This window comes from Aptenodytes forsteri, unplaced genomic scaffold (genome assembly GCF_000699145.1).
Source record: "Aptenodytes forsteri isolate BGI_AS27 unplaced genomic scaffold, ASM69914v1 Scaffold195, whole genome shotgun sequence".
NCBI classification, from domain to species: Eukaryota; Metazoa; Chordata; class Aves; order Sphenisciformes; family Spheniscidae; genus Aptenodytes; species Aptenodytes forsteri.
This window is the reverse complement of record NW_008795317.1, coordinates 5283804-5307902: the sequence shown is the minus strand read 5'-3', so window position 1 is coordinate 5307902 and position 24099 is coordinate 5283804. Positions and strand designations below refer to the sequence as shown.

The following is a 24099-nucleotide window of genomic DNA, read 5'->3' as shown; positions in this document are numbered from 1 at the left end:
GGGGGGGGGGGGCTGGTGGTGTAAATAAGCCTTAGCAGAGGTAGGAAAGTAGAAGATAAACGATCAGACTAACTGTATTAACATTTGAAAGAGATGAGGAGAGAAGAAATCCTGCTCAGATTTATGTTTCTTCCTGTCCTCTAAAAATCTTCCTCAGTGAACCTAAAGCTGTGCAGAAGTTTTCATACATCTGTGCCCTAAGAAGATCTAGTAAATCACTTGAGTGAGAGATAAGAGATAACACAGTCTGTGTGATGTTAATGCAGCACAATGGTCTGGCATTTGTCATCAACACCACAGGTGATAGCAAATCATGGGTGACTGGCATGATCCCAAAACTTGTACCCCAAATGTCCTTTACGACTGATCCATGAAGTATTTCAGAACAAGTGACTCAGATTTAATCTGCTCCAGTTGCTAGTGAAACAGCTAAGAGTAAATGCTGGGCAAACCTAAAATGCTAAAAATACCATTGTCATTGGTAGTGTTCAGCTGCATGATAAAAGCATCCCACATACTGCACAGCAAACAGTAAAGAAAGATATTTTATTTTAATTGTTGCCTCAAGTGCTTGTTGGCATTTGAAACTGTTTTCAAACTATTCCTTGAACTACATGCAAACTTTGGCCATAGCAAAAGGACCTTTTCTTCCACGTGTTTACCGTTGGGTAAATGTGTTAAATAGATTTCTTAAAGCATCAGTTCATCAGCATGTTGAGTTAACCCTCCTCTCCCCAGACCTAACTGTTTACTTACAGAGTGCTAAGTCCGTGCTGTGGGAATGGAGCGGGAGAGTAACTGGGGCTTAGAACCTGTGCACCGCTGCTCTGTGCAGTATGCAAGTTGTACGTCGCGCTCTCTCTCTCTCTCTCTCTCGATGAAGCATATAAAGGAGGGATGCTGACAAGATGTTCAGAACTCTTCTTTTCATATGACTAATGTGTTCATCCTTTTGCCAAACCTGGGGACAGATTCACCATTTTTTGCTCTATTTCTGTGTTGGCGTAGCCTTCTAGTGAGGCAAACGGGTGACTGCGGTGAATAAAACAAGTGTCAGGTTATTCTGATCCTGGACAAAGGTTAATGTGTAGGGTTCAACTTTTCTGATGCACTGGATGTTCAGGTTAGGCTAGTAGACCTCTGAGGCCCCAGACAACTCCTTTAGTTGTGGCTCTTAAAACCAGTTCTGTCAGCTGCCTGGCTTTGAGAAATAAGTGGTAATTACCCGAACATAAACTAGGGAACTGCATGCATGCAAACTGGTTTGAGGATGCATTAACTGGAGTCTGTGGCAGGATCATAGGTGATAGATTTCCTTTTCTTGATTTAAGTCAGACTTGTGCATTTCCTTCTCTATTCCGAGACTTGAATTTCTTTTCTATTTAGAGATTTGATGGAGGGGTTACAAAAAGCACGAAGTCAGAACTCGTCTGCAGAAAGAGCTGTGCTGAAACTGCTGTCTGGAGCTCTTCCACTAGCTGGCCTTTAAATGGAGGTTGTTAGTGCTGCGGATGGTTACAGCTGCATACAGAAGATTGAAAATCTTCATTCTGGATGCATGACATCAACTGCTATGGTGTGGAAAGTTAAGAGCTTTCCACAATTGGATCAATTTCAGGTCCTTCCTAGTGCGCTGGGTAGGAAAAACCAGCAAATTGGAAATAGCATTTAAAAAGTACTTATTGTCATCCATTATATTTAAGCTACTTTGAGAGTCTCTTATAATTTTGGAATCTGTTGGTCAGAAAAATCTCCCGTCAGATCTTGTGATATGCCACGGGTTGCTTGGGAACGGTCCAGAAATTCTCACAGCATCATCTGGGTTACTAATGGAAAACTGCTAATCATGTTAGCCAAAATATGTTTATGTTCCTTGTATTGAGGACAAGTGGAAGGAAGGTTATTGAAATTTTTTTTCTGGGATCAGCTCCAGGATTTCTTCTGCTTTGACAGTCTTCCTGATAACTGCATTCTGGTAACTAGATGCACGGCTCACTAGAAAGAACTGGATTTCTAAACCTGCTGTAAAAAGAGGAGTCTTTTGAGCTGAGTGTTAGGATTTAGATGGGAGGTGGCATTTATCCAAATGGCCTTTAAGCAGTGGAAAGCAGAAAAGGCACATAGACAAGACCCATCCAGGCAGAAGCAGAAGAGAGTATGATAAAGACGTGATACAATCAAAACCAGAAAAAACTTACAGCAAAGCAGAGCTGCTCCTGTTGCAGAACGAGATGATTTTCTACGAATGAAATTTATTTTAAAAAGATTGTGCATGGACTCTATGTAATAGCCTATGTTAAAAGCAATACTTCTTGCAGCCTCAGTGGAGAGGTGTAAAGTAGTGGCAGCAGTTTACAGCATTGTATTCAAACATGGCGTAGGACTGTATTCAGAGACACTGTAAGGTGGTGAAAGCTCTTCGGTTATATTAGATAAGGCATGCTGAGGACGGGAGGAAAGGTCAAACAGCTGCCTGCGTATTCTGGGAATCCTCTGAAGCGGGTCCTAGCGAGGGAGGCGGCGGGTCTGCTGCCGAGAATTACTAGAACACTCTGCACGGTGAAGTGCAGTAGATGTTACTGAAAAGTACTGTAAACCATGGGAGGTAACATCACCGATGATGTACTTAGCTATCTGTAATTGTAGATCATAAGTAGAATAGGGTTCACAGAGAAAAAGGACAACATTCTCCTTAAAATGCTGAATGTTCAGCCTTCTGCTTAAGGGACCATACCTCTAGCTGCATCTTTTTTCCCCTTCCATGCTTTAAATAGTGAGTATTTCCTTATGCACATGCACAGAGCAGGATTTGTGCAGGGAGACAAACGTGTAATGATGACCATTTAAATTCTGGCAAACTAAATAGATGGTAAATACCTGTGCTAGTCGGTGACTACCTGATGACTATGGTGACCTTTCATTTAAGAAGTTTGTTCCAGAAAGCAAAATGACACGTGGTAGAGATTATGAAATACTTACTGCGGCTGGAAGCTATAATTTGGGGTTTTTTACATCTGCTCTAATAGTTCTAAGAAGGTAACAATTACAGGTCGGTTGCAAGGATGAAAGAATTGAGGTCTAGGAGTGTAAATGAATTCATCTGGTCTCTCTGTTAGAATAAATTTAGGGCTGTTTCAGGAGCAGATTTGACCTGTAGCCCAGTCATATCGTATTTTTATGCTAATAGGTATATTTTGGGTCTTTGTAATAATATTTCTTTTATATCTGACGTTCTAGTTTTATACCCTAAAAATATCTCCTATTATGAAAACTTTTGGAAGATCTGATTGGAAGTAATTGAGGTCTTTTAGATTGCATTTCTAATGTGATTGTTTCCTGGTTTAATGGTGACTCTTGAATAATGTTTAGCTGTTGTCCTTAGATACAGAGGAGAAGTTGGCTGAAAAAGATAGAGAATGGGCTTAAATATTTTTTTTCAGAAAACTCTTTGGTAATTACCTTCAGGCTCACGGACCCATTACTGAATATACTGACTGCCGCTTTTTTCCTTTCTGATGCCATTTCTTTTCTCTTTAGTCACGAAGAGGAAGGCTGTTTGCTATCCACAGCTTCCCTACTAAACTTGGAGTCTTTGTGTCTGAGTAAAATCTTAATGAAGAACCGTTTGCTTGAAGCCAAAGTGAATTCACACCCTCCTGCAGTTTTTTATGAAACCGGGTTTTCTGATATATGCTGTAAAAGTGTTGTCCCTGTTAGCTTAACAAGTGTATGCCCTTTTGATACAGGCAAAATAGCACCACTATTGATCATCATCTGCTTTTAAAACACTGCACTTCATTTCTGAGAGATAGCTATGGTATTTTAGTGTTAAAAAAAAAAACCCAAAAACTGTGTTTCTCATATTGGTTTGCTTTTTACTCCTGGATTAATTATAGAAAAAGTAAGTAGCAGTGTTAATTATCTTAACTGAAAAAATAGTTTTGGAAGCCAGGCCAGTAAACTATGCAAAATCAGCCTCTTCAGGAGTAAACAAAAACTGAAGGACTGATCACATTCTTCTGAACAGAGCTATTTTGTGTTTTCTCTGAACGAGGTGGAAGTGCAGAAGAGCTAGTTTTTTGGAACAAAAGTACTCTGTTCCCCAGAGTGTGAAAGAATGTCAAGGAATGCCAGGTGAAAATAAGTTGTATTGTCCACCCTATGTTGACTAGTTTTTAGAGCTAGGTCATGAAGAGTTGTTGTGGATTTTTGTTGTTTTGGTTTCTTGTTTGCTTTTTGTCGCTGGCATTCTGCATTGCTAATTGTGGGCATGCTAAGAATCGACAAAAATGTTCAGCTTTTTAATCGTGTCTAGACTTCTGAAATACGATTTATTTAGAGACATAATAGAGGTTCCATGATATATGAAGATTGCAGGACTTGGCCTACAATCTGTATGACATTTTGCTACTGTATTGAGCTCTTGTTATACCAAGGTTCAAATGTATTATTTGAATAAATGGACTCCAATTTTATTGGTTCGAAAAACTGAAATGAAACTTGCAGGAATAATGTTGTAGCTTGTCCTTCATTTGTAAAAATGAAGTCTGGGCACAAATTGTATTGTTTCCCTAATCAGTTGCTGCAGTTCTCTAATTTTATTAATACTGATCCTTCTGTTTCACTGCTGCTATTAAAGGGTAAAGCTGTCCCAAGAGATTTCTATTTGAAAGACCAATGGCTACAGACCTGAGCAATTTGATAAGGGGACAGTTATTAAAAAAAAAATATTTTTTTTTAAGCTAGATTGTGTTGCAAAACAGCCAAACAACAATAGAAAAGAAATCCTGTTACTTCAAGAAGAATTGCTTAATGATTAGGAATTGGGAAAAGGGAATAGGGGAAAGAACAACACTGACAGAATGAAAGGGAGTTGCGTACAACTTAAAGAAAATAATTTCCTTTTATAGGGAGCTCACTTTCTCAAAGCATCCAGCTAGGGGTTAGACACGGTTGAACATCGGAATATGGAAGTTGGTGGTAACTTTTCAATCATTCATTACCTGGCACAGGTGAAAGCTGGAACAACAGGGTGCTATTCTAACTGGGACTGTGCACAAAAAGGCTTCAGTTACCCGTAACCTGCAACCGCTCCTCTCCTCCTCAGATTGCTTAAGATGCAGAAGTCCAAATGAATATGGCCCAGCATCTCTGATGATTTTGGTATCCTGAATATCAACTTCACGTACAGTGCAGTTGAGAACGATATTCTAGAAGTTCTGATCTGAAAGATTTGGGAGAGCCCTGGGAAGGCACACCCAGACACATGTGGTGTTCCTTGTAAAGGCTGAGATGGGATACCTGCTGAAATCATGTGATGGGCTGGAGAGCTTGATAAATTTTACAAGTTTTCAATTAATTATTTCCATACCTTTGTTACCTCATAGCCCTAAATGCGCAAAACTTTAGAAGTCTATCTCAGTACTGCAGACATGTAGTTTGTAAACTGTTCATATTTAAGCTAAGTATATGAAATGTTCATTTAAATATCTATATTATACATAGAAAGAATACAAAAACATATGCTAAGAAGTGAATGTATAATGCTATGGGAAATAATTAAATTTATCTTTTGTAAATGTTTTGCTTATGGAAAACTCTAAAACAGCTGTGGAGAATGAAGGTCTCTGTCTTTCAGCAGCAGAGATTGAACAGATATCAACGGTGCAAATTTCCTCTTGTTCTGCCCTTTGCATCGTAAGATATCACCTCTGCAAGAATGATCCTGAAAACCTGTGCAGAGCCCTATGCAAAATATTTGTCCCATGCGAGGCCCATGCCCCATTTCAAGGCGTGCATGTAGGATGTTGATATTTATTTGTAATGTCATTTTGCACTGAGAGTTATTTCACCAAGAATGAGGAGATGATACATTTCTGCAAGCAGATTTTTGCACAAGGAATTTCATTTGTGTTTGTGTGGGTGGGAGTGAGGTAGAGAATATAAGTACCTTTGCGAACTAACCTAAACTACCAGCTTGTTTTCGCGTAAATCAGCACTCAGCATTTTTAATGACCAAGATAGTACCTACCTGTGCCAGAGTCAAAGCGGCACCCTAGAATGAAAGTTTTTTTTATTGCATTGCCGATTCCCTGAGCCATAGCCTTCCCACTGATTTGGTTGCTTTAATTCGTGGTGTGTTGGTGGGGTGGTGGGAAGCAGTTATGGGACACAATGGGCTCTTACTTCAAAACCTGTAAATGTGTAAAACTCAGTATCGTTTTTTTCCTATAATCGGTTCCAAATGAGCTCTTACAGGGGGAACTCGGAACTGGCTTGGTTGAACAAATTGATTTCTCATGCATGAGAAAGTCAAGTTAAACATCCTTGGGAAGCCTAGAAATTTAAATTTCAAGAATTAGACTTTTTATAAAGAGCTTTTGATTTGTTAGATTTAGAGCAAGACTGTTGAAATCACTTTGAGGAGCAGAATTATTTATGGCAGTTGCTTACAGTACCAGTGTAATGCCACTTTTGCATGTTTTTAATTTTGTTCCTTTGCATGGTCTGTGCTGTGTTAATGATCACCTTGTCATGCTAGCAGTGGAAAATGGTTTTATAAATAATTCCCACTGGTAAGATGAAAGTGTTAACAGAAATACTTTAGTGAAGGTCTTGATTAACTTATACACTTGGCTTGATCACAGTGGAGGTTAGACTTACAATATCTTATTACCAGGGCTAATAAAACCCATTCATTTTTTCATGTACTATGTTAATTACCCTTTTACTTTCCCTCATGTGCAGACACACACAAGCTGATGTCATGTTTGTGTTGAAGACCACAGTTACACTTTGTAGACCTCCCCTTGCTGTACTTAAAAGTTCAAACCCAAACAAAACCAACCTTCCCTAATTCCAGAATCTGTATATTGTATATTGTAATACTAGAACTTCAAGACTGTAGATTGTTTTACACTGAGGTGCTCAACTTAACCTACTTTTGCTGTAAACAGCAGAAGATAGATCTTTTTTTTCTTTTTAATGTCTTCATACTTACTGAAAGCTCTCTGTCTAATGTACAGGCATTAAGAAGCACAACTAAGAATTAGATTTCCAGAGTATCTTTCCTCTTTAATTCAAATTCCCCAAATGTAAATTATTCAAGTAAATCACCATATTGCAATATACTATACCAGCATCCCATATTCCATCACCACCGCCTCTCAGAAACATGAGGAAAACTTGTATGTCCCATGTTCTCTGAAGGCTAGCAGCAGCAGGATCAAATAAACCTGCGTTAATGAGCAAGTCAGGGGTCTTTCAGAAAAGATGTTCCCAATATTGATTTCCTTCTTCTAAAGCAGTGTGTGTTGCGTAATTAGTTTAATTAAGCAAGATCATACTGAGATGAGAAACAGTCTCTCAGGTTATATTCCAAAGTATAGAGGACTCGATTCTTTGGAGCAAATGACTTCACGCTCCCCTATTGCAAGGTCAGCGCAGACTTTGGAGTGCAAATACAATGGGGTGTAAGGAGAGCCTAGGGATAAAGGGATCTCAGGATGAAATAGTACTTATATATACAAACTGAATTCTGTCCTCTGCTGGTCTGTAGAACACATCAGTGGTTTCATTTCAAATTCATAGAAGTAGTAAAGGCAATACAGGCAGCCCCTGCTTGTTAGCTGCCGCCTTTTGCAATGTGTTTTAATTTTTGGCATGATTATCTCTGTGACACTGTGGAAGGCAGTCAGAGAGTGAAGGTAAATCCTCCAAATTAGAGGATTTTATGTGAATATCACAATTAGTGATGAAGGTTCAACTAGTGCCATCCATGGCAGGGTGAAGTAGAATATGGCCTTTCCTGAAGCAGACTCATTTGAAACATGCTGATTGAAAAATAAGATGTTAAAGACAAAAAGAGTCTTTATGTTAAAGACATATCTGTGTTAAAGACATATGTCAGTGTGGAGTGTAACCGCAAATGGCATTATTTATTTAAAAGAAAAGAAAAAGAAAAGGAAAGAAAGTTCCTTGAGCAATGAAATGAAGGGAGCTTGTTTTTTTCATGGATTTGTTTTGCAGATAAGTAGATTTTCTCATCTAATGACTGAAGTTTCAGCCTTTCACTAGGCGGGACAGTAATAGGGTCTCTTTTCTTTACCCAGCTGGCCTGTTTCATAGAAACAAGACTTAATATTTTGGATTCGCTTATCCTTTTTGTCAGACTGGATTGAAATTGTACAGCTGGTTCAGAAGTTGTGGTGGGAAACACGTACACAGAAGCATGCCTGCTGATTTCCTTATTTTGTTAAAAAATGGGACAAAAATCCCTTTGATGTTGTTTATTCTTGTAGATTGCCAGTCTGATTGAATAAAATATACCAGAGCTGTTACTCTTTTCTGTGCTCTGAGTGCTCCCTTCATCTCTACCTGCCCTCCCACTTCATCCTCCGTGTTTCTTGCACCTTTTCAACAGACCTTAAATTGACTTCGGTAAACTTACTGCCTTCTGCTTTTCTGTCTCCATCTTCTCTTTATAATTTGTTTTGTAAATTAAATTAATTGTGTGAACTGTATGTTTTTATAAGGAGGGTTGATGGTCTGTTGTTAGGGTTGCCTAACACTTCTCATTATAAAATCCTGTTTTTCAGCTACTTGTGTTAATCCTTACTAGTTGGTACTCATTTTTCCATACTGTGAGTATTTTTTTTACTTTAATTATTTGTTTTTATTATAGTAGACATGATTCTACATAGGAAATTAGGGGAAATGCTATCTTTATGCAGGCTACAAAAAAAAATGGAAGGCCTTTTCTTTGAATGCTGTTATACATGTATGCTTTGGAGCAAGATATTTTGGTAAAATATGTACAAATTTGGCTGAGAAATAGGACTATAAAATGCTACGCTTATATATGTATTCAGTAGAGACTGAAAGGAGCCTAAAAGCTAAAACCTCCGTAGATTTTTGTGTTCACTAAGCAGCTTAAACTTTTCTGCTCCTGAAACGCTTACCTGCGTTCCCAGCAGGGCTACTGAGGATGCTCTGTGCTGGGAACACCGTGCCTCAGGACTCCGCAGCTGTGGCTGCAGGCAGCTGTGGGCCAGGCTGCATTTAGGCACTTGAAATGAAAACTCCTGTGCTCTCAATAATACCTGTGGGTCATCAGCAAAATGGGGAGGAATAAGCCATCAGTTCTGGTCAGGGAAGGGAAAAAAGCTAAACCAGAAAAATTCAGTGGACTGCTGAAAGAGTCAAGCTGAACCATTGAGAGTTAGGGAAGGGGAGGTGATGCTCAGTCTGGTTAGGGGAGGAGACCCTAACTCCTCAAGAGTTCAGTTGGCAAGACTTGCTCTTGCCAATGTGAGAGAAGGGCATAAAGGAGGAGAAAGATCTTTGATGAAAGTTGCAGCAAGAGGGAGACTGAACTGGGTCCAAAAGAGGAATAATGTGGGGAAGAAGCAGAATTAACAAAGGCGGTAAAAGGGGAGCTTCTCTGCATTTTGGGAGACGGTGTGACTGAAGGTAGTTATGAGGCTGAGCGTCAAACCCAGAGCTTAACTCGTCAAGATAATTAGACCTGTGTTGAGATAATGTGGGGTCTGGTGACTGGGACTGGGTAGGATACACTGGAACAGTGCTATGGGGTATACCTCCAGTCTCCAGTGGTGCTACCATTTCCTATTATTCCGTTAGTTTCAAGCGGCAGACGCCTGAGTGGTCAGCCTTGTGTCTCCACTGTCCTGTGACTCATGAGCTTCAATATAATGTCATGTTATTTGGGTAAGGTATAGCTTTCTTCTTCTTTTTTGCAATTTGGAAAATTACACGTATGCATTGCCATCTTCCCCTTCCAGCCTTTCCCCACACTAAGAATATTTGTAAGATTGCAAGGCCAAGTATCCAAAAATGCAGAAACACAACTTTAATTCAGCCTCATTGTGCTGCATGTATTAAGAAGCAAGGATTAGCTACACTATCACAGTTTGTTTTTTTTTACAGTTGTTCTTTTAGAATTCAGTAGACAAGACAGATTTTCTCTGATGATGAATCAGGAACATACAGTATAGGAAACAATCATCTCCAACAGTACTCACTCAGTTGCAAAATTGAAAGTGATAGTAAGACCAGGATAACAAGAAGGGACATGCCAAAGCCATTTAGTGTTGCTCTTGCTATTTGCATTCTATCCCTGCCTCTCCCAGAGAGCTGTTTTGTGCAGGTAAGCAAGTCACTCCAACCAGAGTTTGGAAAGGAGGTCACTAGTTTGCCGAGTGCTTAGCTAGATACCTTGGAGGCATGATTTGCAGGAGTTCAGAGCACATACAGCTGAAGCCAGAGTGAAATGCATTTTGAATATTAAAGCATTATGGGATGCGGACTACTCAGTGAAACAGGTCATAATGTCTCAGATCAGACATCTAAAATCAGTCAAGATTTTTTTAATCTTCATGGCTGTCTACTCTGCCTACAGAGTAGATAGTGCCATTTCTTCTTTCTGTGGACATTGTATAAATACAGGTGATTTGTGAAGCACTCCGTATCATGATGAACGATGAGAGTCACAGGTTACTTAGCCATTCTGTCTTCCTTGCCTGTGTAGAATATTTTGGAATAGTTGGAATAAGAAAGGTCAAAGCCATGTATTAAATGCGGAGAGAATAGAAAGAGAGGTTTCTTCCCATTGACTGGGGAGTCCCTGGTGTTGCGTAGTTCATGTCTGCATTAATGTGAGACACAAATGTTTTCACTTTTGTGGTATCTTGTGCAAGGAGCACTTGCATTCAGCACATCAGTATATTGGGGAGAGCACTCACAGCACTATCTTAGTTCCTTCTCAGTTGAAGAGACACAAACCAATTCTCCAAAGGACTTTGAAGGAAACGGAAAAGACAAATGTAAAATATGTATTAGACAAGTATATTGGTACCTATGTTAGACTTTCCGTTGAAGAACTCTGATTACTGATTGAATAATATTTATCAGTCGAAGAGTCTGTGTATATATTCACATTATATGCAAGACTAAGCAGCTCCTACTCCTCCCATAAATTTACTTGGAAGAAGGCCCCAAAGTAATTCACACAAATCATGTTATGATTTACTGATCCACCTGAGCATGCCAAGGCCTCCAAAATGGTGTTGTGTCTGGTGAAGATGCAGGTGAAGTTGCAGGTAGCCACCCTACAGATGTGGGGTGAGACAACTCACTCTCAAGTGAAATCATTGGTGCGTTTTCTTCCTGTTGTGAAGAGCAAATGGTTCTCTCAAACGGAAAAAATGCTCTTGAAAAATTTTTCTGAGATAGGTATGTTCCGTTCAGGATTAAGACATGCGGCTGCGCTTAATTTATCTGTTAGACACCTGCAGGAGAACTGCCCTTAAGTGATCTGTAATCACTGAGTTGTTGAATAGAGGTCCCTGGCAGCACCTGCCTGTCTAGACCACAGCTCGAGAGTCAGGCTGACATTTTTCATTGGAATGTCGGAAAAACCATGTAACAACAGATCATACGCTACGCTACATCAAAAGCAACTTGCAGCAGGCATCGGAAGGCATTTGGATCTTGACAGGGAAAGAAAGAACATCCTCTCAGTCATTTGTTAGTAACGCACTTGCAGTGTGAGTATTTTGTGGTTCTGGTAGTTTCTAACATTACAGTGTGTTTGCAAACTCAATGATGTTTTTACGGCATTGTGTATCTGTGTGTGTATACACCAGCAAAAAGATAGAAATAACGTAAGCTATTCTTTACACGCACGTTTCATCCCTTTGTCTGTCTTATTCGTTTGTTGTCTATCTGGGCTACATTGGAAGCTTTTGATGCGAAGGGGTGTTTTTTTTCTTCAAGTGTTCATACAGTGAACAGCTTCTGTGAGGTTTTGCACTAGATTCTGATCTTAATGTGCTGAGATAATGGGTTTAGAGAATTGACCAGCAAAGAAGCTGAGAATATATCATAAACCTTTTTGACATAAATTATTATACAAAATATTTATGGCACTTTCCATAAGAACAATTTTATAGTCACTTCATTTCAAATGTCACCCTTTTTTAATAAGTAATAGGAAACAAAGATAAAAATTAAATATAAATAATCTTAAAAACAGTCTGTCCCCATACTATTTCATTATAAGGTATCAGAACAGATATGGAGACTGAGTTGCTGAGGTTCCCAAGTTGCTTTTTGCTATTCTACTCCAAAATACCTGCATTCGGTAAGTCGCACCTACACCTGGATCAGATGTTTTGTAGTAAGTTAGCAAGTGTCTTCTCTACTCAGCCGTGCTCAATAGCCCCAGCTTGCAGGAATCTGCAACTTTGCATTGTCCCACCCTTTAGAGCAGAACTGCTGGAAGAAGGATGAGACATACCAGTGTAAACTAACATTCGGGAGAAAATGTAGAACAAGATCCAAGCATATTGTAACCTAAATGGTCTTCAGTACTTCAAATTTTTATATGTTTATTAGAAAATTTTCCAATAATCTGAAATTACTCTAAATTGCAGTAATTCAAAAGTGAAGAGTTTGCTTAGCAGTTGTCACCAGCTGCAACAAGCATGCATCTAGAACAAGGGTTATAGTACCAAAAAAAAATGAAGTATAGTGTTGCATCAGTGCTCGTATAGAAAAACATAGCATTTTTATGCTCGTTTTTGTGTCTTGCAAAAATTTCCACCATCATACACCTAGTAATTCAGATCACTTGGTTTAATTAATGAAAAAGGAGCATTGAAACTCATAATTGTCTCAGCAAGATTTATTTGTGTGTATGGTACTTGTTAAAATCAGTGGCTTTTGCAGTGGGAACTTTATATTAGTTACTGCTTTTTAAAGAATTACATTATATAAGAACGTGTAGTCACTGTGACTTTTTACTTTGTATTGCCAAATTTATTACAACACCTTACAAGTTGTTCTCAGCCCACTTATACAACGTTAGATCATCACATGGATGAAGGAACCGTTTGCTTTGTAGAATACAATGCTACTAATTAAAGTTGAAAGTGAATGGACTGCATTAGAATCAGCTCATCCGTCAAAGACTGGCTACTGATCATTTACTAGCAGCGCTTCATTTAGCTCTATTAATTACACAGCGGCACCATTTATGTAAAGGTTATGAGTTGTTATACTTTTGAAAATTAAGAAAGAATACATGAAAAATAATTGTATGCGCTCAGCGCTGGAGTCTAAAAGCGGTAAATGTTAAATGGAGTGTTCATGTGAATAATCTATTACGTGTTTTTTCTTATCAGCGTTTTAATTGCAAGTGAGTAAACAGGACAGCAGCTTACCCATCTCGATAGGCTCCTTACGCAAACTGTGATGGTCGTGGCTATGACTCCATAGCAATGAAGGAAAGCCTGCCTTTCTATTACTGCTTTAAAAATAGCTTTTACGTATTTGAGTGTTCTGCCCAAACTATATCGGTTTTCAAGTATTGTGGCGAGAAGAATTTCGTGTACAGTCTTCTATATTGATTACCCACCCTTTCCTTATTCCTTTATCCCTTAAATAACAAACCTTTCACCACCATTCTCCAGATACTGCTCTAAAATCCCAGCTATGATACGGAGATAAATTTGTCTCCTGTGTTCCTACAGCAGAGCTGTAACATACATCTCATATACATTCAGTAATCTTCATCAGTGCTAAGCAAAAAGTTCCTTAGTTGGAACGTGCCAATAACAAGAGTCTTCAGTCATATATTTAGTTCTAGTGATACTAATTTTGAAACTGTGAGTATTTATCTTCATTTTTCCAATAACTAGGTAATTTGCGTTAAAAAACATACTCACATTTTCATTGGCAATGTTTAAACAATTAGCTGAATAATTTTTTTTTTTTACCTTTTCAAAAGGAAAAGCGTGATTTCAGTGGGTTTATGCAGGGGGTATTGGTTTTCTGCTGTTTAAATTAGAACATGGCTTTGGGGGGGAGGTTCTACAAAAGCGGTAATGTGAGTGGTAAAGTCCAAATGCTCATTTCCTCTGAAAGATCTGTGAGCTGTGGTTGTTTTGTAATAAAACCCTTTGAGTACGGGAGGCAAGGCTTGCATGGGAAAAGCTTATGTATGCATATACATATTCAAAAAGAGGCAAAAAAAAAATCTAGTTACTGAGTTGAAAAATACTGTTCTGTTCACATTCCAAAAAAGGGCTTGAAAAGATGATGAATATGAGTGTGCTTTTTTGTTCAAGAAGGAACTTTAATTAATTTTCTGCTCGGTCCTGAGCTGCAAGTTTCCGTCATAATCAGACATGTTATTAACTCAGATCTGTTTATAATCAAAGTCAAAGCTGAGAGCAGCGTCACTGCCACTCTACTCGGAGACTGCAACTATTAAGAAATTAGTTTTGATTAGTTTGTTTTGTAATAGTGTTGTGTTTTGACATCGTGTTGCATGATGTCAGGAAGGGCCTCCTTTTAAAGTCATCCTGAAAAAGCACGGCTATAAAACAGACTCAGGCAGGGAAATGGAAAACAGATGAAGTAGTTGTACGTCATCTAGGGAATGCTATTTCTCGAGAGGATAGAAATGATCTAATGGCCTTTGATTTTATGAAACACTATAAAAAGGAATCTGCTTATATGTTAGATTTTACATAAATGGTCATTTAAAAAGTGGAAAGTTTGATGTTTGTAACTTACATTGACACAGTGCAGTGAACAAGCACCCTTTCAAGAGCCATCTGCCAACTATCCGGGCACAACAGTTACCATTTCTGTGGGGTTTTTTGTTGTTTTACTTCTCAGTTGTCCTCTCTTTATCTTAGTGCCCAGAAGGCTGATAGCACTGTAACATTATTTGTGGAGACTGAGTGGGTGTGAACACCCCTTTACTTTCTACCTACTGCTACTGTTTTTCTTCTGTCCTGTTGTTTTTCTGGTGACAAAACACCTGTGTGTTGCCTTGCTGCGGAGTTGCACAATTCCTGTCTAGCTCAAAGTAGAACATGTAAGCAGGTTATTTCAACATAAGAAATTCAGTTTCTAACCTCACTTTATTTACCAGCTTATGTAACTCTTGGGTTGGGCCAGTGGGATTTTTCTTCTTTTTTAAATTTGAAGGCTTTTTAAGTTTTATGAAGCCTGTGCATACATAAACACAGTATTTTAAGTAAAAAATATATCTGCAGCAATGCCTCACTCAGTTCTCTTATATTTGATATGTCAAGAATAGGGGCAAACCTGATTATTACTTAACACCAAAAAGAAAAAACCTTCAATGCAACAAAAAGTGATTAGTGATTCAATAGGTGAAATTTTCCATTTGCAAATCTAGCATTACAGGTATTAGTGACTGTGATGCTGGATCTGCCATCATTTGGATGGGAACCTGGTCTCTTGCTTGATATTCACCGTCTTGTTAAGGTGATGTATCAGAAAACCTGAGATAAATCTCCAGTTTTGTCAAGCAATCATTCAGTGAGCTTTGTTGATTTAAATGCCCATGCTTGTCTCTGAAGCAAGAATACGACCTTATTTTACCAGGGTGTTACGAGGTGCTGTATTGATAGCGATGTAGTCGTGTTTATACCTAGGTAGGCAGCACTTTGCGCAAAAAAAAGTAAAAAATATTTCACCAATTTAGAGTATACCCGGTCTACCTAAAATACTTTCTGTAATTTCAGCTGAGGAACTTACCCTAGATGTTTTCCTTGAAAACATCCTTGCTGTTGGTACGCTGCTCTTTGTGAGGTTTTCTCTCAGGGCTGTTACACTAAGCTTCCTTGCAGTTTTACTTCTCTCTATGTTTGTTCTGAACACAGTATACATTTACAAAAATTGCATTACTCTCTGATCTAAAATTAACTTTAGTTAACAATTTCCAGTATAAAACCAATTACAAAATGCTTTGTTAGGCAAGGAATAGGTTCTGCTTTTATATTTTGCCTATATTTTATCATGGTTGTCCTTAAAATCTGTGTATATGCTTTTAATATATCCTTTCAGTTCCCCATAATATCACCGAGGCTTTAACAGAGAACAATTGTATAGTTGGAGGACACGTAATAGGCTACTAGAAGAAATATTTACATCTGGCATGATCAAAGCTTTTGGAGTATATGAATGTGTATGTGGGAGGTCTAATTTTTATGTGGGTGGATTCACAAAGACTAAAACACTGCAGTACTTAACCTCTTTCCCTTTATGAAAATGCACTTCCTCAAAATGAAAAAAACATGTAGTACCTGATTCTTATCTTTTGTTTTTCATTTCAAGGAGTAGTATTAATTCTTCTGCTTGTAAGTACTTGTTTAAGGCGTACAGAATTTTTTTGTATTTCAGCCCCTGTAGTGGCTTATTTAGCGAGATGCTTATCTTGCTCGTGATGTTTCTGCATGTTGGAACATAGACATGTTTTAGAATTTAAAAAACTGATAGTTTTGACACCATTTTGATAGTCTGTAGAACTTGTTGTGGTAGGAGCACTACTGTATTTTCAGTGTTTGGTAACAGCTACGTCTTCAGGTTCGATTTCTGCTGGTTTAGTTCCTGTGGCAGTAACCAGCTGTGAGCGGCTTCTAGAAATCTGTCATCTGAAATTTTTTATTCAGTTCCTTTAAATAGTTACTTAGATTATGAAAGGCTATAAATACTCAGTCATTTCAGTCATCTCTGCTAGTGTTTTGTTTACATGACTCTGACGGGGAAGTTTCGGATTATAGCTGACCTGAGCTAACAGCTTGCTGAACAGGGAGGTCTCGCTCTCCCTTTGGCCTCTTTCCTTGCCCCCGCTGCCCTGTGATCTTCCCTTCCCCGGCTCCCAGCTGTACCAATTCTGACTGCAGGGTAACCAGTCCAGCCTGCCAGCCCAGCAGAAGAACCCACACGCCGAGTTGCGTGCCAAATTCGTATTCTGCTATTCTGAGCATTAATTTACCAGGTGATCAGCAGAGTACCTGAGCTGGCTGGAGGTAAGCATCAGGAGCCCGTGGCCCGAGGGGGCTGCGGGGGGAGGAGAGCCATCTGCCTTTTTTGCCCCTGGTGAACTTCCAACTTGCTCACACCACTTTCTGAAGTTGTAGCGTGTGAGTCATGAACACAGCATCATGTGTAATATGTGGCTTCTTGAAAATCAGCCCTGTTTTGCAGGCAAATGATGTGAGAAGCAGTTCTTGTAAACAGTTAATACGTCAGTGAAGAGACGTACGTTTATTTTTAGGAGATGTACACCTTTTGTGGGTATCTTAAAAGATTCTGTACATGCTTACAGCATCCGTTGCTGTTACTTTTAGAGCTGGGGGTCATCAAAGCAATAGAACATTTTCCCCTCTGAAAGCGTTTTTTACCTATTAAATAATGGGTATGTATGTAACTTTGCTTGCTGTTATTTATCTGTATTACTTCAGCACTCCAAGCTTAGGGAGTTGATAGACCTTTTTTGGATACTTGCTCCATCTCTTTGTTGTCCTTGTGGCAATGGTAGTCCCCAAAACTGATCTTGAACTATTCTAGCATCAAATTTGTGTGAACTGCTATCAAAGTCAGTTAATGTCAGTGTGCTCTGTAAGTAACAGCAGCTGAGGAAGCAATTCAGAAACCATGGAGCCATTCCTGATGCTCTGCAGGAGTGGGATGGGATGAGGTGGGATGGGCAGGGCAGGTGGAAGCAAAAATTCTTCATCTGCCAGAATTTGATCTATTGTTAAATCTGTGTCAATACCTCAAGTACCAGGAGGCCGCTGTGCTAGCGTCTCTAGCACAAAACCCAAGGTAGGCAGGCTCTTACCCAAATTTTTGAAGCCTAAGTTTCCGCATTACCAAAGTGATGTTGCTTTGGTGTTCTCTGGTCTCAACATCAGAACTGACGCATGAGTTTGGTTGATCAGGTGAATGGTGTCTGCAGTTCACAGAAGGGCAGTCGGCACCTTTTGGGTCGGTACTGTGTTCAGGGTCTTCATGTTTTTCCTGTGTGTTAGACCTCCTTTATATGTTTTTCTTGTAATTTTTTTTCTCTTCTCTTCTTTGAAAAAAACCAAAAAACCTTACTATTTCCTTTGTTGCGATACAAGGATTCCCTACAAGATTGCCGTGCTATGTGACCACAAAACTGCCTTTTCTTCTGTGTCATGCTGTTGAAAAACTGCTAGCAAGCAAGTTCAGTCTAAGCAGTACCTCAGCATTACTTGTTTTGCTACCTCTTGTAGTTTTCAGCATGTTCACATAATAACAGAATTAGAGGCCCCAATATATGTTTTGGTGCATTTCTCAGTAGCCCAGTGTTCCAATTCACAGAGAGCATCACCATATTTACACTTAAGGAGTCTAAATCTTAAAAGGGAAAAAAGGCCCCAGAAAATGGCAGGTATTTTGCATATCTGCAGTTGTATCTATAATCAGTCCTCTGAAGCAACAGCTAACTTCAGGAAGACAGCAGTGGGAAATAACATGTTTGGGTTTTAGCTCCCAGCATCACTTAATTTGCTAAATATTCAAATACAAATAAAGTGACACAAGCAAGAGACGTTATATAAATATTGACAATCGGAGGCATTCAGTAATCGTCCGTAAAACTCTGAAGGATCATCAGAATTCAAAAGAGCTGGGTTTAAAATGTTGCATTTGTAACCGGGATGTTTGTTACAGGCTCGGAACCCCGTGCTCCGTTTTAGTTTCTATTCTTCCAGCTCTGAGGATTGCCAGTGTTTCTGAGGTCCCCATGGCACTTGAATGAAACTCTGTTTTCTACCTGAGCCTAAGCAAATCAAAACAGAGAGGACAACCATTGTACCCATTCCTTAGAGTATCAGACTGGCACCACGTAGGGCACAGCAACAGAGAAAGCAAGTTTTTTTTTTTTAAAAAAGTAAGTTCTGGAAAGAAGTGTCAACAAAAAAAATACCTGAAAACCCCAATACCTAAAATAAATGGTGTGGGAATGTCGCAGTGCACCCCTGCAAGTTCTCCCTCATGGACAAAGCTGAGCGACGTCCTGATACAGTGATAAATCCTGACATGAAGAAAACAGATTTGAACATTTGATTTGACTGTCTAGCAGAGACAAACTGCGTATGTAACATTATTAGTGTCACCAAGAGATTGACTGCCTGCCTTCCTGTTGCTTGTTCAAGGAGATTTCCATTTACCCTCATCTAACTCCAAGATAAAGAAGGGACCATCTGTTCTTTCTCCTTCACTCCCTTCCTTATTATGGTCCTTTGTTCTCATGGTCTCAAATACTAATTCATCCTCCCCAATGTCCTCAGTACATTGCCTGGTCTATCAAATACCATGTACCCAGCTTTCTGTCAGTCTGTTTGGCCCCTAGGTGTTCCCTGCGCTTCCTTATTTGCGCTTCCTTATTCGTTGGCACATGTATTTCCCTAGTCCTGGTGTCTTACTACATTTCTCTGCTGTGCCAGCGTACTCTAGAAAACCTGCAGCTGGCATGAGGCCTCGGGAGGTGTTACAGAACTCTGTGCTGCAGTCATGCTGCAGCTCTGAGCGTGGGTTGTGAAGGACAGGTCTTGGCTGCACTGCTATGCCTCTTCCATGTCAAGAATCGTTCTCCTTCGTGAGAAACACTTAAATACACTCAGACACAAAAAGTAAGGTCTGCCTTACCGTATGTCTGTATGGATTTTTACCAAAGAATTCTGACTCTGCTGTGTTGTCTGCTCGCAGAAGACAACCTTCAAGAATGATGTGTCCTTATGATATCACTGCTTAGAAGACAGACCATTCAGTGAACAGTTGTTCTTTTGCTGGTGACTATGGACAAGGATGAATTTTGCCAAAATCCGTTTTACAGTAATGGGGATTTTTACAGGGGCTTGTTCATTAGCTCTCCTCCTCCAGTCCTCTTCCTGCATCCCCATTAAAAAAAGAAATTGCATTAATGTTACCGGTGGTGAAACTCGTACCTGTGAATGCAGTTGGAGTTCTTGTGTAAACGGGGCTTCTGGCATTTTTATGTACTCTCTTATTGAAGGCAGCCCTAGGAACCACACAGTTAAAACAGCATATGCCCAAATGAGAGCAGTGGGGAAGTTTAGGGAAGAAATACGGTGTGGATGATGGCTTTGTGTACAGTTCTGGCATGATTTCTCGGTTTCTTCGCTCCCTAGGGAAAATACTGTAGCAGCCAATAGCCAAACCTGTATAAATATAAATATAGCTCTGTGATGGTACTGTAAACAGCCTCTGCCTTTCCCTTCTTTAACATCTCTGAGCCGGTCTTGCATGCTTATCTCTCTCAACGTGTGTGTGTGTGTGTATATATGTATGTATATCTTACTTTATATAAAGAGATTGCACACCAAATAATAATTCATTTTCTATCCCAGCCCTTTAAAAGCATATAATGTGCTGTAGGTTTTGAGTTCCAGTGAAACATCAAATCAGATTTTAGGCATAGCTGCAGTTTTGTGAAAATAGTCACCATGTAATAGTGTCAGGACTGCCTCTGGAGACGTTTCTGACAGACATCTTTGTATAGTTAAACCCAAATTAATGAATGTCACTACATGGGCAGGAAAAAAATATTAAGCATCAGCATTTTCAGTTGCTTCATGTATTATTTTGGAATTGAGTAAAGGCCCCAAGTGGCACAGAAGTAAACATTCATCTAATAACTTATTTGCAGTATAATTCATCATTCTAAACGTGTTTGTGTGAATTCAGCATCTGTTTTCAAGAAATAATTTTTGTGCTGATTTTATTTGAAAATGTTTGTGGTCTTGCTATACGTTGTTACGCGTATTTTCTCTCAACAGAGTTTGCACTTAGGATAGTGAATGCTCCGATGGCCTTGGATTTAGCTTTTGGCATACTGTGTGAGCTGCTCCAGCGGTGGGGCGAGATCCGTGCCGGTGTACCGATCCTGCTGGAGTGGCTGCTGGGAGACAGCGATCTGAAAAGAGACTCCGAGACTTCAGCCCCGGTAATTTTAAGAACCAGTTGCTATCTCGTGTTGGGATCGCTACGTTTCCACAGTCTTGTGGTAGGAATAGAGTGAAATGTCTCATCTGATGAAGCCTGATGATCGCTACTCCAGTATTAACTGATTTACAATTTAAAATAACAATTCACATGGACAGTATTTAGAGTAACAGTAATTTGATGTCTGTTTCCTGGCAATATCAGCATAAAATTAAAGAGACCAATAAGCAAACATTGAAATAAATCAAGAGTTACTTAACAAATCATTGTTGACTGAAACATTTTGAGGCTGTAACTAATTGCGTTCAGTATCATTGCAGATGATGGCTTGCCTTGAATTTAAACTGCTGCTGTGGGTGTTCCAGGCTCATCTGGCATTCAAGCACAGTGTTCTCCCAACTGCTGGCTTTTCTAGAGGTGTCATTTAAATATTTGGTAACTTCGTGCCACTTTCCATATGACTGATTCTGTATAGCACACGAAACAGCCTCGTTCACATCAGTCATTGTCTTCAGAAGGATTATTTACATAAAGAAAAACTTTGCTACGCTGGTTCTCTAAAACCTAATGCTGTATAATACGCTGTGCCCTCTTTGTCTTGAAAAGACTGTAAAAATCAAAATAATGCTGGAAGGTAAACCGGAAGGAGCAGGAGCAGCTACACCTTTGAGAAGTTTGTTGACAATTAATATGACCCATGAAATATATTATGAAACTTTTCTTAAGCTTGTGATTTAGGTATGCCTTTCTGATGTTTCACTGGCTGATACAATTTTCCTTTTTCATTTAATCCACTCAAAAGCTGCATGATATAGCAAATTACCATACTGGTTACAGAGAGGTCTCTGTGAAATATAAGACAGTTTCACAGGGGAAGGCAGGCACATGTTAAGGATTAGGACTACTATTTACTTCCACTGTTTCCCAAGAGTTTTACCATAACTGCCTGATTTTTGAAGGTAAAATTTCTTTGGCAAAGTAGGAACTTCTTTTACTGCGTTTTCTCAAACTTTTGAAAAACGATGCATATGAATTTTTACCTTTTTTTAATATAAAGAAGCTGTTCCGTAACAGCCTGCATTGTCTTTATTTCTCTATGTATCTTCTTTCATATCTTTCATAATTTTCTCATTATGATCAAGGCCACAAATCATTTTCTAATCACTGTTGTTTTTCCTTTTGTTAAGGAAGAAGATGATTACCTGTTTGATAAAGGGGAAGTGAATTTTTGGGGAGAGAAGTTGACTCATGTCAGACAACTTAGTAAGCACCTTTTACAGCTTATATCAATGACTCATCTAACTTTATCAGATCACGGAGAACTTAATCGACTATCAAGAATAGCACTGGACCAAGCCCAGCTCGTTGGACACCTTCTTAGAGCACTACGTCCGACTCCAGAATTTTCCAAAACTGCAGAATTCACAAGATTGGCTATTCAAAACGAGAGAATATCGGTCTGCCTTAAAATATTAAATCTGCTGAAGTCTGATGATACTTGCAAAAATGAAAATCTGGAAAAGTAAATTACTAAAAGTTCATCCTCAGGGAGCTGCACACATGTTACTGGATGGGCAGGGAGACTGAATTCTAACGATGTTCAAGGAATAAGGGATTGCTATAATGACTCCGGTAAACCTGCAACAAACTATTCAGTATTCAGGCTAAAACCACATTTTTTTTTTATATATAAGTCCATTGATTTTTTTTTTTTTGTCAGATGTGCTGTGGGAGACTGTTCCTTTTAAATGCATTTGCTAATTTCATTCAGCTGAGCATGGTTTATTACAGCTACTGTAGGAAGGAAAGCAGCTAAACCTAATATTTTCCATTCATCCAGGTGCAGGCCACCTGTAGTCAAGTTACATTTTATCCCACATTTTTACCTCCTGTATTTTAATGCCAAGAAAAAGTTGATATTTTTTTTTTTTTTTGGGTCTCCTTTCAAGATGTGGAATGGTAATTATTAAATTAATGTGGGTTTTTTTAATTTTATTTTTAAGTGTTTCTAAAAGAAAAGAAACAAACCTTGGCTTCTTTGTCCATGACAATTTTTAGACTACATTTTAAATTTCACTGCATTTTCCTCTGGAGGAAGGCAAGGATTCTCACTTCGGTAGTAACCTTGTTTTGCACATGGAAACAGCATTAGTTAGACTTGTGCGTGCCTCTTTTTTTCCTATAAATCAAATAACTACTTTTATAAAATTGCTCTAAAATGGAGACTGCTGCGTTCAAAACAAAGCAGCTGTTCCACCGCGAACAAAACAGTTTCAGCTTTACTTCAAAACACCTTGCTCTGCAAGCGGACTTGGAAAGTAAGGTCCTACTCGGTAGAGTTAGGCCCCCAGAAGTGTGCCAGAAGCGATCTTGTGCTGCAGCGCTCGCGCCCGGGAGATGCTGTCACCGGCGCTCAGGTGAGGCAGCTGTGGGGGATATAGCGAGTGCTCGACAGTGTCACCGTCTGAAACACAAAAATGTTTGCTGTGCTTTGCAGATGTATTTTTCTGGAAACTGAAATTGGGTTTCAATATGAAAATGAGACACCGAAAATACATACGTATTTAAAAAGGGTATTGTTACGTTCCTTTAGCCAAGGGCTGTGACTTTATGGTTGGCTGTAGCGTAGCTGGGCACAGCCACAACGGAGATGTACCTCGCTTTACCTTGTTATTTCAGTCTCCTTGGAAGAGCAACGTCTCCAATAAACGGTTGTTCGCTTTCAGTCTCTTCACGTAATTGCATATTAGCACAGTTTAGTCGTAAATCTTGATGATGATGACGCAGGTAATTAGCAGTTCTCCCACGGCCAGTGCCGCAAGAGGAGCGCTGCGTGTTCCGGCGCACGCCCAGCAGGTGGCGCTGCAGCACCGCCGTACACACCCGCGCGCCCAGGCCCGGCTCCGGCCCCCTTAGCGCCGGGGTCTGCCTCAGCCGTGCCGGGGCCCGGCTTAACCTCGCCAGGGTCTGCCTCAGCCGTGCCGGTATCTGGCTTAGGCTTAGCCGTGCCAGGGCCCGGCTTAACCTTGCCAGGGTCTGCCTCAGCCATGCCGGGGCCTGGCTTAACCTCGCCAGGGTCTGCCTCAGCCGTGCCGGCGTCTGGCTTAACCTCGCCAGGGTCTGCCTCAGCCGTGCCGGCGTCTGGCTTAGGCTTAGCTGTGCCGGGGTCTGGTTTAACCTTGCCGGGGTCTGGCTTAGGCTTAGCCGTGCCGGGGTCTGGTTTAACCTTGGCGGGGTCTGGCTTAGCCATGCTGGTGTCTG

General features: G+C 39.8%; 2 protein-coding genes across 2 annotated transcripts in view; both read left to right on the top strand.

Moving 5' to 3' along the window:
- LOC103899212 (thyroid adenoma-associated protein homolog) overlaps positions 1–19349 on the top strand; it is a 47104-nt gene extending 27755 nt beyond the window's left edge. Inside the window, exon 8 of the mRNA XM_009279638.1 lies at positions 19285–19349. Within this exon, the coding sequence (XP_009277913.1) occupies positions 19285–19349 (65 nt within the window). The remainder of the gene's footprint in view (positions 1–19284) is intronic.
- Positions 19350–20673: 1324 nt separating this feature from the next.
- LOC103899193 (thyroid adenoma-associated protein homolog) lies at positions 20674–23561 on the top strand. Its single transcript, XM_009279620.2, has 2 exons — positions 20674–20839; positions 22026–23561. The coding sequence occupies exons 1-2, from the start codon at positions 20702–20704 to the stop codon at positions 22362–22364; spliced, it is 477 nt and encodes a 158-aa protein (XP_009277895.1). The 5' UTR covers positions 20674–20701; the 3' UTR covers positions 22365–23561.
- The last annotated feature ends 538 nt before the right edge of the window (positions 23562–24099 follow it).

Bases quoted from the DNA above. Each gene is read 5' to 3' on its own strand.
- LOC103899193 (XM_009279620.2), top strand. From the start codon at position 20,702: ATGGCCTTGGATTTAGCTTTTGGCATACTGTGTGAGCTGCTCCAGCGG. The intron at 20,840-22,025 runs GTAATTTTAAGA...CCTTTTGTTAAG, and splicing joins ACTCCGAGACTTCAGCCCCG to GAAGAAGATGATTACCTGTT.